The following is a 19886-nucleotide window of genomic DNA, read 5'->3' on the forward strand; positions in this document are numbered from 1 at the left end:
TTTTTTCTTAAAAAAAATACTAAAAAAATAACTCATTTTAGTTTGACAATGATAATTTTAGTTTTAAAAAGTCTTTTAAAAAATTTATTGATTGCACTTCTACAACAATAGCAACTTGGACAACACCCGAGCTACTCACTAAGTTAATGCTTAAAGAGAGGATGGAAATATGGAATTAGTAAGCCTTTTATTTTAAAAAAAAATTATTTACCTTCATCTTTTTTTTTTTTTTTTTGAAAGATATTTACCTTTATCTTTTACTGAGGCTTAAATTAAGATTTGAAAAAATAAAATTAAAAAAAAATGAAAATGGCGTTTTTGGAATAAATGAGAATAGAAAGGGTAAATTTTGACCTAAAAAGCAAAAAAATAATGAAAATATTTCCGTCGAATGAGATCTTAGCATTACAGCCAAAACCACCCTTTCTTCTCCTTCTTCTTCCCCTTTTCCCCTCCATTTCCTCTGCAACTAGAGAGAGAAACCCAATTATTTTTTTATTTTAGAGAGAGAAAATCAACCCTCCATTATCATTAATCTAATGTTTTCATTATTACCTACTCTCTTAATCCCTGCTTTTCTTTGCAATTAACAAACACCCCCACCATCCCACCCAAAAGGGTAATTTTAATTAAAATTCAAATTCAACACAATTTTTTTTTATGTATTTATATTTTTTTCAAAAAAAAATCCACATTGCTAACACCATAAGCACCTTCAAACTTGAGCAATTTGCATAAAAAATTACACCCATTCCCCTTTCTTTTTCTGGGAAACCTAGAGTTTTGATTTTGAGGGTGTTTATTTGGTGGGTTTTTTTGTGAAACGTTTCGAAACGGAGAATAGAGAGAAAGATCAATGGAACCGGCTGTATTGGACGATATAATAAACAGGCTATTGGATTTTCGAAACGCGAGGCCAGGTGCTGCGAGACAGGTTCAGCTTTCTGAGTCAGAGATCCGCCTACTTTGCACCGCTGCTAAGGAAATCTTCTTGCAACAACCTAACCTTTTGGAGCTTGAAGCCCCCATCAAGATCTGCGGTATATTAATTTTTATCTTTTTTACCGTTGATTTTTTACCCCTTTTTTCTGCTTTTCACAATTTGTAAAAATGAGTAATATTTTTTGGTGGGTGTTTGAATTTTGTGTGTTTGTATTGTGTTTTGAATGATATATTGAATGTTTGTGTTTTTGGATGGATTTTCATGGTGGGGTGGGGTGGGGTGGGGGATGTGGGATAATTGAATAAAAAGGTGTGAGTTTTGATGATTTTGTTTGTTTTGAGGGTTGTTGGATTTGTTTTGAGCTGATTGTTATTGGATTATAAGTGTGTTATGATTGATGGGATTTGTTAGAGCTAATGTTATTATGTGATGATGATTAGGAGGATGTTGCATTTCTTTTTTTTAAATTTTGGAGGATGGGGAGGGTGATCATATGAATGAATTATGATGTATAGATTGTAAGTCATAACTTTGTGATTGTGGCAATAATCTTGAATTTTGGCTTTGACAAAAAAGCGGGAGCGAAATTATTCATGTTAGTTGGTGGATAGTTCACTTGTATGTCTAGCAAAATAGCTATTGATTACCTCGGCTATTCATGTATTATAAGATTGGCAGGAATGTCTGTCTAATTTCAAGTTTGCGCATTAGGCATCTTGCTTTAAGTGCTTCAGGGAAGCTGTTTATGTGATCTTTTCATGATGATGTGGGTATTTGTAATGGATTTCAGACAACCTTAAATTTGTATTATAATGAAATTGCTGGTTCAAATTGGAAAAACCTTTTTGCATAAGCTGGAGAAACAGTATGATATCATACTTCCCAAGTATATGTAAAATTGGAAAACCTTTTGAATTTGTAACGGGGATTTGTGTCTAGCTATAAGAGCTTATGGAGTGATGATTATGTGGTCTTTTGATGATAATTGGGTATGTATGTGTTATGGAATTTGGACAATTTTAATCTTGTAATAAAAGGAAATGAATTGAAATGGTGGTACAAATTGGAAAACCTTTCTGCCAAAGCAGGAGTAATAATAATGATATCATACTTCCGATGTTTATAAGGCCTAAATCCTATTTCTCTTTTCCCCATAATAGCACTTATTGCAAATTTTGAGAAGTACTTGTATTATAGATTTATAGTAAATTCAAATTTCATTATATTAATGAATTAAATTATTTATATTTCATAAAAAGTAAACGGCTCCTTAATCTGTTCAATCCAATTTAAAATCCCTTTTTTTTAAGTTATTGAAATGGAGAATTCTATATCCAGTTGAAGATGTATTTTTAATTTTGAAGTCTTTATAATGGTACTGGTTATCGCTGTAAGTAGTTTATAGCCTTGTATATGATTCTCTGTGAAGTCTTTTAATTGTATGATTGATTTCACAATCAATTACCCTCTGTTTCTGCTAGTACTGTACCTCTTAGTATAGTGCCAGCAGCTTCTTATTACCTTGAAGAAGCCTGAATATTCTGTATTTTTCTTCTCTACTGTGTACTGCGCTGCTTGAGATGGTTAATGCTTAATAGTCTTTATATTTGACAGCTTTCTTTTGTATTTTCTTTGATTGCAGGTGATATCCATGGGCAATATGGTGACCTCTTGAGACTTTTTGAATACGGTGGTTTTCCTCCCGAAGCCAACTACTTGTTTCTAGGGGACTATGTTGACCGGGGAAAGCAGAGTTTAGAAACAATTTGCCTTTTGCTTTCTTACAAAATTAAATATCCAGAAAATTTCTTCCTTTTACGGGGGAACCATGAATGCGCATCCATTAACAGGATCTATGGATTTTATGATGAATGTAAACGCCGCTTTAATGTTAGACTTTGGAAGACATTTACTGATTGTTTTAATTGTCTCCCTGTTGCTGCTGTTATAGATGACAAAATTTTGTGCATGCATGGTGGTCTCTCACCTGATTTGACTAACGTGGATCAAATTAAGAGTTTATCTCGTCCGACTGATGTACCTGAATCTGGTTTACTATGCGATTTATTGTGGTCAGACCCTTCTAGAGAGGTTAAAGGTTGGGGAATGAATGATCGGGGAGTCTCTTACACATTTGGTGCCGATAAAGTGGCCGAATTCTTAATGAAGAATGACATGGACCTAATTTGTCGTGCACATCAGGTTATAAATGTTTCCATTGCTGTATTTGTGTTCTTCCTCTTTACCCTTTTAGCTTATCTTTATGATTTTGTCCAGGTTGTGGAAGATGGATATGAATTTTTTGCTGATAGACAGCTTGTTACGATTTTCTCTGCTCCCAATTATTGTGGTGAATTTGATAATGCTGGTGCAATGATGAGTGTTGATGAGAGCTTGATGTGCTCGTTTCAAATCTTGAAGCCGTCAGAGAGAAGAAGATTTCTTTGATCAAGGATTTGATGATGTAGTCATCATTCTTTGCTCAGGTTGGATGTCTAATTCTTTGGTTGTCTAATGCTATTTATTGAGCTCTTTGTTTTTGTTTTTTCTCTTTTCTTTATGAAGCTTTGTTCAATCCTCATGGCTTTATTTTACCCTATTGTATTATAGCTGCTCAAACATTGAAATAACTTCTCAGTCCTGTACTTATGTATCTGAAAGTAGGATCTCACAACTTCTATGGTACATGGCTGTAGTGTACAGCAATTTAGTCAAGGATCGGTTTCGCCCCCCCCCCCCCCCCCCCTTTTTTTGGTTATAAACCCTCTTATTCTTTGTACAATGCATCTCGAACTAAAATAATAGCGTCTCTCTGTCTTCATCAAAGGCCAGCTGTTAACATTTCATGAAATACATTATGATGAGAAAGCTCAAGAGCAACCATTTGCCCTCGTCACATTAAAATAACAAATAAAAATAAAAACACTCTTTGTGCTTACTTTATGGCTCTCTGCAGATTGTAATTTTGCCAAATGATGGACCTCTGCCTATTGTAATTTTGCCAAAAAAAAAAAAAAAAAAGCTGTCTTTGGCTCATTGCTCTTACTTGCAAAAGGAGCATATTATGCATATACTTGCTGTTAACATTTGCCCCCCTTTTTGTGCTGCCATCTTTCACGAGGGTAGACATTATGATCAATTATTTCATACTTTTGGGCTTTTGCCACTCTTCCTTTTACACAGAAACAACTGCAGCAGTTTAAAGTGTACAGGTTATATTATTATGTAAAGTACCTTCTTATATTATTATGTAAAGTACCTTCTTTTACTTGTCTTGTCAATGTAAATTTTGATTGGAATTGAAAGTGATGCTTGGTTAACTGAATCATCAAAATTATCAGCATGATATATGATTTTTGTTGCACTTATGAATAATAAACCCTTATCAAGGTAAAAGGTCAACGGTGACAAAATGCCATTTATATCTGTTCATTCGTGCTCTCAGCCACTGGCTTCAGAAGAACTGTTTTAATTCTCTATTAGGGGGGGAAAAAGCCTACTGTTTAACTCTTATCTTTAATTTATACCTTCTGATATCAGTTTAATCGTTTTCTCATTGCATAAATTATGGAAGTTTGTTAGAAGTAAATCTTTCAAGCTGTGTTAAACAAAGGCTTGATGTTGGATTTTTATTTACGTGTCAGATGCTTGGTAGAATTGAGTGGATATTGATACTTGTGATTTGATTTTCAAAATGCAGTTAATTATACAGCCATACAGGTAGTTGGGATTTTAGGTGGAACATAACTGGTAACATGGTATGTCAAAATGCCTGCAGGAAATCATTTTTTTGGAAGTGGAGATTTGAATTGCTTTCGTGCTTTAGGTTTGGAACTTCATGAATCTCTGATTCACCGTTCATTTTCTTTTGTGATCTTGTTCTTCCTCTTGGGGAAAGTTGCAAGAATAAATGGTCAGGGTATGGGATTTCAAGCTACCAATTGAATCTGCATCTCCAAGGATGATGAGGTTCTCTTAGTTACTTGGTGAATTTAGTGACTTCATATGCGAAGTTTGCTTTATAATCGAAGCAATAGTTATTTGTATGAATGTGGAATTGTAAACTTAGTACTTAATTCTACTGGTAACATTTGCATATCTAGAATCTAGAGTTCTTGACATGGGATAATTGGATCATTTAGGTACTATTGGTAACTTGCACATCTAGAATTTTGACAGCCCTTTGACATCATTAACTTAGGTAATTGTCGAGCTTTTGTAGTAGTTTATTGTGCAGGCCATGCCCCATGTGAATGTCCTTGGTGATGAAAAAAACTGATTAGGATTTAGGAATACTTGGGGCATGATTTATTTAAGTTACATACAAATTTGTTATTCACCTCAATGTATGCAATGTCTTGACATTTTTGGTTGGGTGAATGTTTCCGCTGATGTTACCATTCACTTAGCCTAGATATTCGACTTTTGCTATGGTAATTGCTTTGAAGGTAGCTGATGACTTCAAACACTTAACTAGGGTTCTGTTCATTTGTTTGCAGATACCTTTTATTCGTGCAGTTTTTATTTCGGAAGACTAATTAAGTTTAGGTCTCACAGTTGTTGTCTTCAAGGCTGAGAGATGGTATCGTCCTGCTTAATCGTTGAAGACAAGAATTTTTAATGTACTTCGAAAGTATTGTGATTGAACATGGAATTTCGAAGCAACAGACAGATTAGTGGGCTGTCAGAATTGTCCCTATTTCTGTATTTTCTATATTTTTTTTCCTTAATTTTTTGTATTTTATTTTAATTTTTGGGGGGAAAGGAATTCTCATTAGAAAATCATGGTGCTGGTGTATATACATTTGGTCTTGTAAATGACCATTCACTCTGTACATTGTTGACACCAATCTTTGTTTGAACCATTGTACTGATCTTACTATCTGCTAGTTATGTTTCAAGTAGTCTAGTTACTATTTGAAGGTTTCATCTTGCATTTCTAAATTCAATCTCCTGGGCTTTTTTTTCGCGGCAAGACTTGTTTGTGTATTGTTGGAGACAAAAAAAGAAATATTGCAGATTGAAGATACCTAGATTTGAGACCTTAATGTCAATAATAAATCTATTGAACCTCATCTGTTCGAGCCTTGAAACAAGGTTGCCTTTACCATTGATGATAATGATGGTGGTTCTTCAAAATATACAAAATACAAGAAATAAATTGTGGCACAAGGTCATGGTTGTACAGGTTGTGTTTTTGGTTCTTAAAAAACCCTTGTTTGACCCAGTTTTTATTTCTTAAATTGAGAAATAGTTTTAGAAACTACGCCAAACAACTCCTTAACACTATACAAATGTAAAATGGCTTGTATAAATTCTAATACATTACATATCCCAGTCGTTAAATGTAAACATTAGTATTGAATACTTATTACTCCATATCATAACAATGTTGATCACATTAAACATGTAATCAATGGACATTTGAATTGTAGAAATAATTGTATCAACCCATAGGAAATATATAATCGCATATGCTTGAAAATAATAAATAACTACACTTCATTAAGGATAAGACGATAGGTGTTGGCTCAAAACGATTAGCTATATTCCCATTAAAATGGCCAAAAGCCTATTTTCGTTGCGTTTTTAGGTTGTATTTTGCAAAAATATTTATTTTTTACAGTAACCAGATATTGTTACATAATCCAACTTCTTCTCTCTATTTTCCTTTTAAAAAAATAAATAAAATCTGCTCTCTAAGTCTCTATTAATTAAAAAAAAATTAAAACAAAAAAATCGAAAATTTTAACCTCTCTAAATTCTCTACATCTTTTCTCTCTCCTCACTTTCCCTCTGCAATTTCTCGCCGGAAAAATCAGCAGCAATGTTTTTCCACATCATACTCGAGAGAAATATGCAGCTTCACCCCCGCCACTTCGGCGCGCGCCTTCGCGATAAACTCGTCTCCAAGCTTATGAAAGACGTCGAGGGTACTTGCAGGTTTTTTTATTTCTCTAAATCAAATCCCTAATTTTTTCAATTCAACGCTTATCTATCGAATTACTCGCTTAGATTGAAATTAATTGAATTGGGTTTTCTGGGTTTCTTCCAATTTTCGATTTTTAACAGTGGGCGTCATGGATTTGTGGTGGCAATCATGGGAATTGAGCATGTTGGCAAGGGTTTGATAAGGGATGGAACTGGGTTTGTTACTTTCCCTGTTAAGTATAAATGTGTTGTATTTCGTCCTTTTAAGGGTGAGATTCTTGAGGCTGTTGTTACTATGGTTAATAAGGTATTAAACCCATCTAAAACCCTTTGTTATTTAAATTTTTGTTGATTGATTTTACTAATAAAGCGATTTTTGTGATTGGTGTTGAAAATTTGCAGATGGGTTTCTTTGCCGAGGCTGGTCCTGTTCAGGTTTTTGTGTCTAATCATGTGAGTTTTCTTTGAGTTTGTAGCTCTCATCAGGGTAAAATTTTGATTTATCTAGAAAAATATCTTCTGTATCCAATGCCAAGTCTATGAAAGAACTTGTGACTGAGAAAAATGGCCTGCAGTAGTGACTTAGCTTTGGTTCAATAATTTTGCTTGTGCTTTATCTTTGTCAACAGAATTTGCTTTCTAAGGTTGATTATTTGTATTTGGCGGAGTAATCGGGCCTTTTTCTATTCCGTATCATAACTTGGTTGTTCTGATAATTTCCATTATGATCTTCAATTGTTGTTATTGCCTTCCATTTTTTTGGACATTTGTGTGCTTTGTCGTATATGAGCTTCATTGTAGTACTGGCTACAGGCCTACAGTATCATTTGTTTAGGCTCGAAATACTTTGTTGTCTTGGTCATAGATAATGCCGTAGGGTTATAAGTTATCGAACCTGGTTCTTCTTTAGAAGTTTGTGGATACTGTTTGTATCACTTGGTGGCTACTTTAGCTAATCCTGTCCCCTATCAAAAGTCATTGTGAATTTCAAAATGTTATGTCCCCTCAAATACCCCTTAAGGACTCTAGAAACTTTAGACAGAGTATATAAGTGTACTAATATTCAAATAGGAGAACAAAAAAAATTTAAACACTTAGAGTGTGTTTGGATTGAAGGAAGTGGAGGGAAAGGAAGGGAAGGGAAGGGAAATGGAGGGAGGGAGTATGTTTCATGTGGATAAAAAATTAGGGATGGAGGGGATTGCCCAATTGGTGGGGAGAGAAATGGAGGGATTAAATTCTAAGAAAGTGATCTCTCCAACAATCAGATATTTAGAAGGAGAACTCATCATTCTTCCTTCCCTTTCCTTTCCCTTCCCTCCCCTTCACCTCCCTCCCCTTCTTTTCCTTCCCTTAATATTACCCAAACAAACTGTTAAGAAACCAGCCATTTTGGACTTAAATCATCTACGATGATCATTTATCCACAGGGACTGGACCATATCCTCTACAATTCCGGAATGGATGTGCAGTTGATGCATATAGGCTGTGACGTGTGTCTTTTATTTATGTTGAATGACCAATAGTTCTGTCAATCCTCCTGCATCCCGAAATTACTTCTTAAATTAAACTAATATTAAAACCTGTGGCAGCCTTTAATAGACACTGTCAAGGTGAAACTTTATTGAGTTTCTTTCTGTATTTTGTGAGCAGATATTCATTGGTGAAGTTAAAACTTTTTTGGGTTCCTGCTCTAATATGCAATAGGATTGGTGCTGCAGAACTAGAACACAAGTTAGGCTTCCTCTTCCAATTGGGTTCTTAATATATTTGAACATGTTAGCTTGGTGTCTAATCATGTGAGTTTTCCTTGAGTTTGTAGTGATTTTTCATGTCAAATATTCGGTGATTATGTTAATGTGCTTGTAGTAGCTTCGACTTTTTGTCATAATAATATATTTGCATTGATATGACCTCTGTAGTCAGAATGGATTATAGTTTGGTTTGAGGTTCTTATGATTTAAATGTTTCTTTTAATTGTATGTAGCTGATACCAGATGACATGGAGTTTCAATCTGCTGATACACCAAATTATACAACTTCAGATGGATCAGTATGTTCTCTTGAGATCCCAAGATGTTTTATTGCTGTTTCTGGTAATTTTTTGTCTCGTCACTGTGCCGAACTTGATCCAATATGATTGATTTTGGCAGGTTAAGATTCAGAAAGACACTGAAGTGCGGTTGAAGATTATTGGAACTCGAGTTGATGCCACAGAAATTGTATGCCTACCTTCTCCTTTCGCTCAAATTGCATATGCAGTCGCTATTTGATTTTCTACTTACTAATATATCTCGAGCTCAATTTTTCCTCTTATGCCCTAGTTTTCTTAGGGTTCATTCTGCGTTCACATGCTCCACATGAACTACCCGTAGCTTCTAAATGCTCATGTGTCGCCCAGTTTGAGATTTTCTTAGTTTTCATATAATGTGGTAGGTCAAATATTCATGTGAGTGAGTATGTGACTCTTGTCATATATAGAGTGATTGAGGGTTGGACTACTTTGAGGTAGATTGAAAGAGTGTAGGATATTGAATGAGAATTACCATTGCTCATGATGTTGGCAATTGGAATGAAAGTAGAAATTTTTTGAAAGTGGTAGGTTATGCATTAGCATCCAAGTGTGTGCTCTAATCACTAATTAGTTATATTATATTGATAAATCTCATAGACTCTAGGTTTAATTAATAAACTCCGTGTCTCCATATGATGAGAGAAATTGGCTTTCTGAGTTTAATCTCTAAAAGCATTAGTGACTGTTATGGAGTGGAGGGATTTGATCCAATAAATTTGATAGGTTTGTCTGTAGTGTTTTTTTTTTTTTTTTCCTCGCTCCTATTGTAAAACGTTCTGTTTTTGATATTTTGCAGTTCTGCATTGGTACAATCAAAGATGATTTTCTGGGCGTGATTAGTGACCCCGGTGCTACATCGTAGAAGGAAATCCAAGCTGTATTTTAGCTTTTTATCTTGTGTTTGAACATAACCGCTCCAAGCTAACCATATTAATACTTTGTATGAACCAGGAAATTTTGGTCCTGGATTGTAGTGTCATACAAACTGCATTACTAATCCATTGAAATGTCTCTATAGCATTATATGATTAAAAGTATTTAGGACATTTCACTCCACGTTATTTTATAATTTATATGAGGCAAAAATACTTTCTTTGGCAAATGTTCAAAAGATGTGTATATGTTTGATAGTAAAGTGTGTCCTAAAGTCGTAACAGTACTACACAATTCCAAAAGGTAAACACGGAAAAGTTTATATAATTACTTCTTTAGAGCCTCCCTAAACTAGGAGAAAAGCAGAAAGTAAGTTGCTTCATTGTACTTGTATACAAATAGATTGGAGATTAGTTACTCTGACATGTAAGCTCGGGGATCTGCCTCTTATGTCGTATTTAAAATTTTTGAATGCGATACAAATTTATGGTTTTTTTGAAACTTATTTACACCTTTGTGTCGAAATGAAGCTTAATAACAAAATTATTGTCCACGTAGGCTTGAATAAGGGTTTTTCTTATTTTAGTGAAGTAGCGGCTTACATAGTAAAATCAAAACTAAATAACGGTTTAGTGACCTTAGCTCTAATCAAAACTAAATAACCGTTTAGTGACCTTAGCCCTAAAAGAATTGAAGAATACCGAACTATTTAGGCCAATATGGACCATTTTTTTGTACTCTGCCGTAATTAAAATTTCCGACGTGAAATTGTAAATAAACCTCACTTTAAAAATAAAAAATAAAAAAAAAAAAAAAAAAAATCAGAAAAGTAGGTCTTTTTCCTAAAAAAAATAATTATAAGACCGGCCTCATATGATTTGGCTCCTTCAAAGTTCAAACAACGAGAGAAAGGCTTACTTATTATCTGTGGCACCAAACAATTGAGCTTTCTAAACCATTGTAATCAAACTTGTATTGAAGAAGAAACCAAATTTAATCAACAACCCAGAAAAAAATCAATCTTTTCAATGTGATGTGGGTACTTAATTCTCCCCAAATCATCAAACCACCAATCTCTCGCTTACCTATCAAACACAGAACATCTTCGACACAACCAATCACCTCCGTCGTTTTCTGCTCTTCCGCCGCCGGCGCCGCCGCTGAAACCGCCAATAAGAACCCCACAATTCAGTCATTATGCAAGAAAGGAAATCTCAAACAAGCCCTTCATCTTCTTTCCTCAGAATCAAAACCAACCCAACAAACTTACGAGCTCTTAATCCTCGCTTGTGCCCTCCAAAAGTCTTTTCCTGACGCTTTTGCTGTTCATCGCAACATTGTTGATAATGGGTTTGATCAAGATCCGTTTTTGGCTACTAAATTGATTGATATGTACTCGGAATTGGACTGTATTGATTATGCACGCCAAGTGTTTGATAAAATTCCTAGGAGAACTATTTATGTTTGGAATGCTATTTTGCGTGCTCTTACATTGGCTGGTTATGGGGTTGAGGCATTGGGTCTTTATAGGGAGATGAATAGGATTGGTATGCCCTGTGATAGGTTTACTCATACTTATGCAATTAAGGCTTGTGTTGTGTCTGAATCAATGACTACTTCGTTGTTGGAGAAAGGGAAGGAGATTCATGGCCGGGTTTTGCGACATGGGTATGAAACCCATGTGCATATCATGACAACTTTGCTAGATATGTATGCTAAGTTTGGAAATGTGTCGTATGCGAGCTATATTTTCGATGGGATGCCTGATAAAAATGTTGTTTCTTGGAGTGCTATGATTGCTTGTTATGCTAAAAATGAGAGGCCATTGGAGGCATTGAATCTTTTCCATGAGATGGTGTATGAGATTAGGGGTTTTTCGCCCAATTCAGTGACTATGGTTAATGTACTTCAAGCCTGTGCTGCTCTTGCAGCTTTGGAACAAGGCAGGCTGATTCACTGTTATATATTGAGAAGAAATCTTGATTCCATACTGCCAGTTACTAGTGCCCTCATGACTATGTATTCAAGATGCGGGAAACTTGAGGTTACACAGAAGATTTTTGACCAGATGGATAAGAGGGATGTTGTTTCGTGGAATACATTAATTTCTAGTTATGGAATTCATGGTTTTGGTATGAAGGCTGTTCGCGTTTTTGAGGAAATGCTTAGTAGGGGAATTAAACCTAGTGCCATCTCTTTTGTGAGTGTATTAGGAGCTTGTAGCCATGCAGGGCTTGCTGATATGGGAAAAAGGTTATTTGATTCAATGACCGAGCAGCATGGGATTTCTCCAAGTGTAGAGCACTATGCATGCCTGGTAGATCTATTAGGCCGTGCCAATCGAATAAAAGAAGCAGCTAAAGTTATAGAAGACATGAAAATTAAGCCAGGACCAAAAGTTTGGGGTTCTCTCCTTGGCTCATGTAAGATTCACGGTAATGTTGAGCTTGCAGAGAGAGCAAGCACTCAACTTTTTCAACTCGAACCTGCCAATGCTGGAAATTATGTGCTGTTGGCTGATATTTATGCAGAAGCTGGAATGTGGGATGAAGTGAAAAGAGTGAAGCAGCTTCTAGAAGCCCAGGGACTGCAGAAGGTTTCTGGTCGAAGTTGGATTGAAGTGAGAAGGAAGATCTTCTCGTTCATGTCAGTTGATGAGCTTAACCCCCAGATTGAGCTGATTCATGCTCTTTTGGCTGAGTTTTCTGAGGAGATGAAGCAACAGGGATATACCCCACGGACCGAACTTGTTCTCTATGACCTTGAAGAGAAGGAGAAAGAACGGATTCTCCTGGGACACAGTGAAAAACTAGCTGTTGGCTTTGGACTCATAAATACTAGCAAGGGAGAAACCATAAGGATCACTAAGAACCTACGGTTATGTGAAGATTGTCATACTATGACCAAGTTTATCTCCAGATATACCAGCAGGGAGATTATGGTTAGGGATGTTAATCGCATTCATCATTTCCGTGATGGTGTTTGCTCCTGTGGCGATTACTGGTAGTCTCATGTAAAATTTATGCTGATTCTTTATACCATAACAACATAAAGAAATCTCAGTTGGACCTAGATGAATTTTATATGTTGTACAGTGACCACAAGAAATTAAACAAATTATAGGTTTTTTTTTTTTTTCACAGTTCCTTCGCAGTTGCATCATTTATTTTTTTTTTCTTTTTTTTTTGGTAAATCACAGTTGCATCATTTTTTAGTCTAACCAGTTTTCAGGACAATGTGCTAAGTAGTTTCTGTGCCCACTGAGCCTTTGTTAGAGTAATAATTTTTTTGATGCTTCAGTTGGTGTTTGGGATTATACTTGGTACCACATTAAGGAGGCATTAATCAAAATATCCTTTGATGTTATGCATCAAAGCTAGCATGGCTACTCAGGTACGAGGGGGCTCAGAACACAAGTTAGCTACAAGATATGACAAGGGGTGGGGCCGTGGGGGGATGGGAATATTGTTTCAGATGTTGAAGAGCTGATCTCAATTTGCAACAAGCCAAAAAGAAGTGATAAAATCAATACAATAGCTTTTTTTCTTCCAAGTTTCTGTAGTAAGGAGTATAACAAAACATTGTAGTCCTTGGAAAGAATACACTAAAAACAAAAAACACAAGCTCCCTTAATATCTACGGAGTACTTGGTCAATTGTACATTGTCTCTGTGATACCAAGTACAACACATCAAAGAAAAGTATTTCCATATCATTTCGCAAGGAGCGCTCCATCATGCTTCACCTTCATCAAATTGCTCTCAATATTTCGCAACACTGGTTTGTAGCTGAAACATTATAACCAATCCACCTCACATGTCAAACTTAGATAATTTACAGCATGTACTCCACATCTAGAAATTAGATACAGTATTTTAAAGAGGAAAACTTACAGGCGTGCAAGACCTGTATATGCCCGTGAGGTTTGATGCAGCTGCAAAGAAAGTTGCATGACCTCTGCAGACAAACTCTCTGCTCTGCTTTGCTCCCTGAGCAGTTGACCCTGAATGCAGTATTGCAGATACAAATCAAATTCAACAAGTTTAAGATGCTATAACAGATTAACAGTTTCCTTTGACTGAACGTACGACTCACAATTACTAATCAATTAATCATACTCCCTAAAGCTGAATTAATAGTCAAGTATAATTTTAGGATGTTTGGAAAAAGTCAAAGGGTGCTGGTTTATGCCTGACTGAATCTCTTAATATAACTCCCCAGTAAATTTAATTGGTGGAAAGGGAAGTATATGGATATACATAATTATTTTACTCATAAGGGTATTTCTGTAAAACCATGTCATAATGTCATACCCTTCTGAGGGGTATAGGAGGGACTAGGAAACAATGTGACACTAATTTATGATGGAGGGAGTACAAATAAAAAGAGCTAAGAAAGAACGCCTGCAAGTTTTAATGGCACAACAGAAGAAAGCCATGCATTCCAACTCTTAATGCCAAAAACTAACCTTGAGTTTCAGTATATCATCTGTATCAGCTGATTCAGTATCACTTTTCCCATGATTGTTTGTCCCCAGAGAGCCGTTAGTCATCTGCACCCCATTTGAAGACATAGTATTGATTTGTTCTGTTCTCAGCTTATCTAGCATACCTCGTAGCTCTTCATTTTGCTTGAGACATTCTTTGACCTGTATTATTAAAAAATTAGGCATTTTCTGGTTTGTGATTAAAACAACTATAAATATTGTAGGAATGAAACCCTTATGCAGGTCAGATTTTCTAATATGGAAGGATGGAAACCTGAAAAGTCAGGAATCATTTCTTCTTTAGCCAACAAGTTCTTCCCCTAAACATATTTTGAAAGTCCCAAAATGACCTATTCTTTTTCTTGTCTCTACAATAAAACCTAAACTAACTCTGATACCTTCTTGATATATTCATTATTGTTAAAGCAGGGAAAATAACTTCAGATTTCTTGATATCACTTATAGTTTCACTTATTTTCCAATTGTGTTTCCATGTTTCTCCTAATTCTATGTTTCAATAAATCTTTTTCTGATTCCACACAATATACTAATATTTACAAAACTGTTTAAGATACCAAAACAAGGAAAGTTCATGAAAATCAGCATAGATGCACAACTTGACAGTTAAGTAAGGCCTCTATGTCAATTAAGGGATTCCATTCTTACATTTGTGTGCTAGAGACTATTCAATACCTTGAAGGTAAAGGTCTTAGTTTTTAATACCCTGAGATTAAGATATCACCAGGGAATATCTGACAGGACGGATAAATAGGGAGGATTTGAAGCACAGATAGCTATCTAGAATACACATACAATATATCAGATTATGAACTTAATGAACAACTATAGACAAACTTCAAGCAACTTAAATCACCTGATTCTCCCAGTGTGAGGCGATACCCACAGCCTCCTGATAAGCAGATGTCAGACTTGAAATTTCCTCAAAGAGCTTTTCTATCTCGGAAGATTGAGAATCGATCTGCCAAACACACTGTCTAACTTGAGCAAAGGGGAAGGAACTAATATTGCATTTAGGAAAAAAGAAGGGGTAGCCGTATGGCTGTAGGGGTAAGAAAAGAATTTATGTTCTAGATTTCACTAGGAAGAGATAATTAATGAGGCAAAGGAGGTCACCTCTAGCAGAAGCTTCTGCCTCCCACCTTCTAATCTCTCAACCATTATTGCCATATCATGCAACTGGCCCTCCAACTTCTCCTTGTCTTGCTGCAAAATAATATTAAACTGTGAAATTAGGAGACAAACGGCATTGGAAAGACCACATTCAACTAGAAGGTAGTTCATAGAAGCAAGATTAGGAGACAAACGGCATTAGAAAGACCACACTCAAATAGAAGGTAGTCCAAAGACGCAAAGAAAAAGAAGTTTTCGGATGTGTAGGCTGTAATTATGGTACATAGATGACTTTTTCAGATCCCATGAGTCAATCCAAGTCATATGATTAGATGATTGGATTTATTACACAAAATGGAATCAAATGTCAAGGCTTAACTAATTTTTGCATACCAAATTTTTCGTTTTTTCTATCTGTCCGGTTATCCTGCCTTATGAAAGAATGTCAAAGCTTGAAAAATATAGCTTATAAAGAATAATGAATATCAAGGTAGAGCAACCATAGCTTCCTTGAAACAACCCAATACAAGGGAATAATTTAAATCAATGTCAATATGAAGGAGAATCAGACTGACCAGGGTAAATGCCTTTGATGATGATTTTTCGGCAGCATCTTCTGCAACACATACAAAAAAGACTATTAAGAAAGCAAGTCCACTACTTGATGTCAATAATAATTAATGAAAGCCCATCTACAGGTATCCTAAAGCTTAGAGGATACAAAACCATTCCCTAATACCACTGCAAGATGAAAAAAAGGTCCCCGGTGCTAAACTCCTAAGACATAGCTTCCACATCTCCTTATTATATATAATAAAAATGATAATATAGTACTGGATTATGTAAATGTGTACAAGCTAGAGCATTACAAATATACGAAAAAAGTTTTCCATGAGAAAAAATTTACAATAACAACCACCACCACCCTGGCGTCAAAAATAAAGGTTAAGCTTCCAAGGATTACCTGATATTTGTCTTGCCAGTTCTGCAAGCTTCAATTCCAAGTCCTGCTTCTCTGACATAAGAGCGGAAACCCTAACTTGCTCTTCTTCTAACCTTTGTTGCTCTTGATGCCTAAGTTTTGACTCTCTCTGCAACAAGATTTATCATAAGAGAACTCAAAGATAACAGTGAATTTTTAACATGCTTTTTGAAACAAGCACTCACTTCTAACTCTAACTTTAGGTTAGCCAACTCCTTTTCCAAAGAATGCATGTGATCTGGTGGGTTTCCCATAGAAGCCATGCTACTAGCAGAGTCATTGAATGCTTGTCGCTGAATGGAATTAAGTTCTGCTCTTAGAGCAGCTGCATCTCCTTCAGCCTATTGCAAGACAATGGTTAGGAGGGAGAATATCAAATCTATTATTACTTAATTAGAAAAGGTGAGAAAACACTCAGCATACTCGATATTGTTCTTCTTCAGCCTCCTTGAAACGCTTTTTCAATGTCCGAACTTGCGCTGAGAGATCCTCCTACACTAAAAAATACCAGATTCCTTAGGTAAAAGGTTACAAAACTATGGCTTAAATAGCATCCAGATAATACAGTTTATTTCCTTTTAAAAGTCCATACCCGTGCAACAACTGCTGCATCTTTCTCCATCGCAACATCCCTAAGCGCTTTCCTCAAAGAAGGTACTGTATTTTGCTCCTGCATTCCAACGAGAAAATCAATACAGCCAATCTATTGAAAAACCCTTCGCACACAGATCTGTTCTAATCCAAACATCACCCATAAAACCAATAGTGTGGCGTAATTCTAATATGTCTACCAGATCACTTAGACGCTTCTGCAACGAGTCACACTCCACTTCCTTTTCCTGAAGCTGCACCGAGAAAGCAAAAACATAATTTCAGAAGTAAATTATCAACATCCAGAAAAGTGGCGCAAGACTTTGAAGCAATTGCAATAAGGTTAACCTAAAAACCTTGGAGCTCAGTCTGTAGTTCTCGTCTTCAAACTCTGTATTCTTCTTCTGCAAATCCTTCAACTGTGATACTAAACTCCCTATATCATTCTGTACAATACATTAACAATCAACAACCAACAACCAATCAGCAGCACATCTAAATCTGAACCTAAGGAGTATAACCCCCCATAAAAAGGCACAACATTGAAAATTCCCCAAAAGATTGAGACTTTCTGAACTACTCTAGCAAACCTTTCAGCAGTACTACTAATAGTCCAGTACCAATAGCGTCCCATACGACACACCGACTTTTCAGCACAATACAACTTATGTAAACTTGATTTTGGGCAATTTAACCACTCATAAAAAGTTTTTTTTTTCTTTTTTATATAAAAGCACAAAGATTGAAACTTTAGGGCAATGTATCATAGAAGGAATCTACAATCAGTTACTGTATCAGAAATTGTACTCAAATTCTACTGAAAAAGGGGATTATATTTTATTTAACTCAATGCACATTGCCTAAGATAATTATCTAGCATAAATTCCAGTATTAGAATATGAGCTTTAGTTTGAAGATATATACCTCAGAAAGCCTGGAAACACTATCAGATTTTTTTATCCCACCATTATCTGCAATTGAATTCAGAAAGAAAAGAAGAAAAAAAAAACCCAAACTCAATAATTCTTATAATTAATAAATATTAAAAAAAAAAAAAAAAAAATCAAGAATTCAATCAGAAATATTACCAAGTGGGTTAGAAGAAGTACTAAGATCTGATCCAGAAGACACTTTTTTCATCCTCTCAGCCGCTCTCTTCTGTCGAATTTCTTCCAACTAAATTTATTTCAAAAATACGAAAGATCAAATCTTTTTCAGATAATTGAGTGAAATTAATCTAATTAATGAAAGAATATAAAAGAAGAAATAAAAACTGGATTTTGTTTTTTTGTTGAAGTACCGTTCGTCGACCAAGAGAAGCATGGTGGTGCTGCGCGTTCATGGTGTTTTGAGGAGAGAGAATTTGGCCGGCGAATGTGTCACCGATGAAGGTGACGGAGTTTATTTATTTTCTGATGGAATTTGGTTCGAATTTGGAATTGAATTTCTAATGGAAATTTTTGGTGGTTATCTTTGATAAATTTAGATTGGGGTTTAAACTTAGAAAATTAATCTCTTGAGACTAATCAAAGGGGCTGGGTGGCGTAGTCGGTTATCACGCTAGTCTCACATGCTAGAGGATCCAGGTTCGAATCCGGGCTCAGACAATTTTTGGCATTTTAATTGTTTTAATCAATTTTTTTCTTGCATGAAAATATGCCAATACAACTATACAAGTAGTAATTTAATTATAACTAAATAACTAGGGCTGTACACAGTTTGGTCTGGAAAGTAACCAAATCGGACCAAACCGCATTTTAGTTGTTTGGTTTGGTTTATGGTTTGTAAAATTACGGTTTGGTTTCGATTTTTTGTAAATACGGTTTACGGTTTGGTTTGGTTTTTCAAAAATCAAAAACCAAACCAAACCATAAACCACTAAACCAGTAAACCGTATTTTAATATTTATATAATTTTTAAATAAATTAAATAATTATTATAAATTTTAATAAAAAAACAATAAAAATATGAAAAATCAAAATACAACAGGGTATACGACTATACGGTTAGTAGGTCGGTAGGTCATAAACTTATAAATTTATAATCAAAATAAAAATATGTTGTTGAATGAGTGCTTGAATATGTGGTAATATTGTTGGCCTGTTGTGAGCCTCTGATGTTATCATTCTTGTCATGTTGCTGCCAATTTGACATATGTATAAATTATAATAATGACTATAATGTATTATGAATTTATGATGATAAATTGATTGTTATTGTATTATGTGTTAGCACTTGGATTGTTATTTTTATTGTAGATTTGTAATACAATTTAATCCGTTTGGGCTAATTATTTAAACTTTATTATAAGTTAATTAATGATGTATTATTTGGCAATTTTTAGGGAAAAATAGTGTCTCGTCATAAACCGCAAACCAAACTGTATTATTACTGTTTGGTTTGGTCTGGTTTAAATACTAATATGGTTTGGTTTGGTTTGGTTTGAAAAATTGACCAAAACGTATTTTGTGGTGTGGTTTGGTTTAGACTCAAATCGCACCAAACCAGACCGTGTTCACCCCTAATTATAACTTAATTGCATCTGTGTTTAGGTGAAAGAATTTGTATGGGCTGTCCTCCATTATGAGATAGTATGGACATTAAAAATGTGTATTGAAACAAATTCAACAACATATATGAAATTTGTGATGTATTAGTAAATAATGTAGTCGAAGATAGCGAACAAATAGTATAAAAGTCGACTTGTTGTGTTTAATCATGAATAAAGGGAGAAATTTTTATCCATCTATCATATAATCCAATCCAAATACTCTTGTTACTAATTCTAAGTAAAATTGATTCCTATTATCAATGTTTTTAATTAATTGGCAAATGTCTTTAATTTATGTTATTCCTTTATGTGAAGTATAATCTCT

The 19886-nt window shown here is 35.0% G+C and overlaps 4 protein-coding genes and 1 non-coding gene across 7 annotated transcripts; 4 read left to right on the forward strand and 1 right to left on the reverse strand.

The window, feature by feature from the left end:
* Window positions 1–225: 225 nt before the first annotated feature.
* Window positions 226–5892, forward strand: LOC110688349 (serine/threonine-protein phosphatase PP1 isozyme 2). Of its 3 annotated transcripts, none has more exons than XR_002504576.1 (5): window positions 226–1040; window positions 2586–3145; window positions 3221–3429; window positions 4644–4701; window positions 5443–5892. XR_002504576.1 is itself a non-coding variant. In XM_021865090.1 (4 exons), exons 1-3 carry the CDS (start codon window positions 857–859, stop codon window positions 3389–3391), a joined length of 915 nt encoding a protein of 304 aa, XP_021720782.1. In that variant the 5' UTR covers window positions 232–856; the 3' UTR covers window positions 3392–3429; window positions 5443–5892. The 3 variants fall into 3 exon arrangements, 1 of the variants encoding a protein (XP_021720782.1); XR_002504575.1 differs by lacking the exon at window positions 4644–4701 and adding an exon at window positions 4722–4769; XM_021865090.1 differs by lacking the exon at window positions 4644–4701 and having other exon boundaries at window positions 232–1040.
* A 723-nt stretch (window positions 5893–6615) lies between these two features.
* On the forward strand, window positions 6616–9968 carry LOC110688352 (DNA-directed RNA polymerase II subunit RPB7). The gene is made up of 6 exons (XM_021865094.1): window positions 6616–6886; window positions 7016–7181; window positions 7277–7327; window positions 8862–8927; window positions 9028–9096; window positions 9745–9968. Exons 1-6 carry the CDS (start codon window positions 6771–6773, stop codon window positions 9808–9810), a joined length of 534 nt encoding a protein of 177 aa, XP_021720786.1. The 5' UTR covers window positions 6616–6770; the 3' UTR covers window positions 9811–9968.
* A 151-nt stretch (window positions 9969–10119) lies between these two features.
* LOC110688350 (pentatricopeptide repeat-containing protein At3g46790, chloroplastic-like) lies at window positions 10120–13230 on the forward strand. Its single transcript, XM_021865092.1, has one exon. It carries the CDS (start codon window positions 10855–10857, stop codon window positions 12826–12828), a length of 1974 nt encoding a protein of 657 aa, XP_021720784.1. The 5' UTR covers window positions 10120–10854; the 3' UTR covers window positions 12829–13230.
* Window positions 13231–13339: 109 nt separating this feature from the next.
* On the reverse strand, window positions 13340–18491 carry LOC110688351 (myosin-4-like). Its single transcript, XM_021865093.1, has 15 exons — window positions 18311–18491; window positions 18099–18186; window positions 17935–17981; window positions 17367–17456; window positions 17211–17264; window positions 17012–17089; window positions 16843–16911; window positions 16605–16760; window positions 16402–16528; window positions 16013–16053; window positions 15441–15530; window positions 15181–15285; window positions 14289–14468; window positions 13714–13823; window positions 13340–13608 (listed from the first exon to the last, which is right to left on the reverse strand). Exons 1-15 carry the CDS (start codon window positions 18350–18352, stop codon window positions 13533–13535), a joined length of 1353 nt encoding a protein of 450 aa, XP_021720785.1. The 5' UTR covers window positions 18353–18491; the 3' UTR covers window positions 13340–13532.
* A 52-nt stretch (window positions 18492–18543) lies between these two features.
* On the forward strand, window positions 18544–18617 carry TRNAV-CAC. The gene has a single exon. It is a non-coding gene; the product is annotated as a tRNA-Val (tRNA).
* Window positions 18618–19886: the final 1269 nt, after the last annotated feature.

This window comes from Chenopodium quinoa, unplaced genomic scaffold (assembly GCF_001683475.1).
Source record: "Chenopodium quinoa cultivar QQ74 unplaced genomic scaffold, ASM168347v1, whole genome shotgun sequence".
NCBI lineage: Eukaryota > Viridiplantae > Streptophyta > Magnoliopsida > Caryophyllales > Amaranthaceae > Chenopodium > Chenopodium quinoa.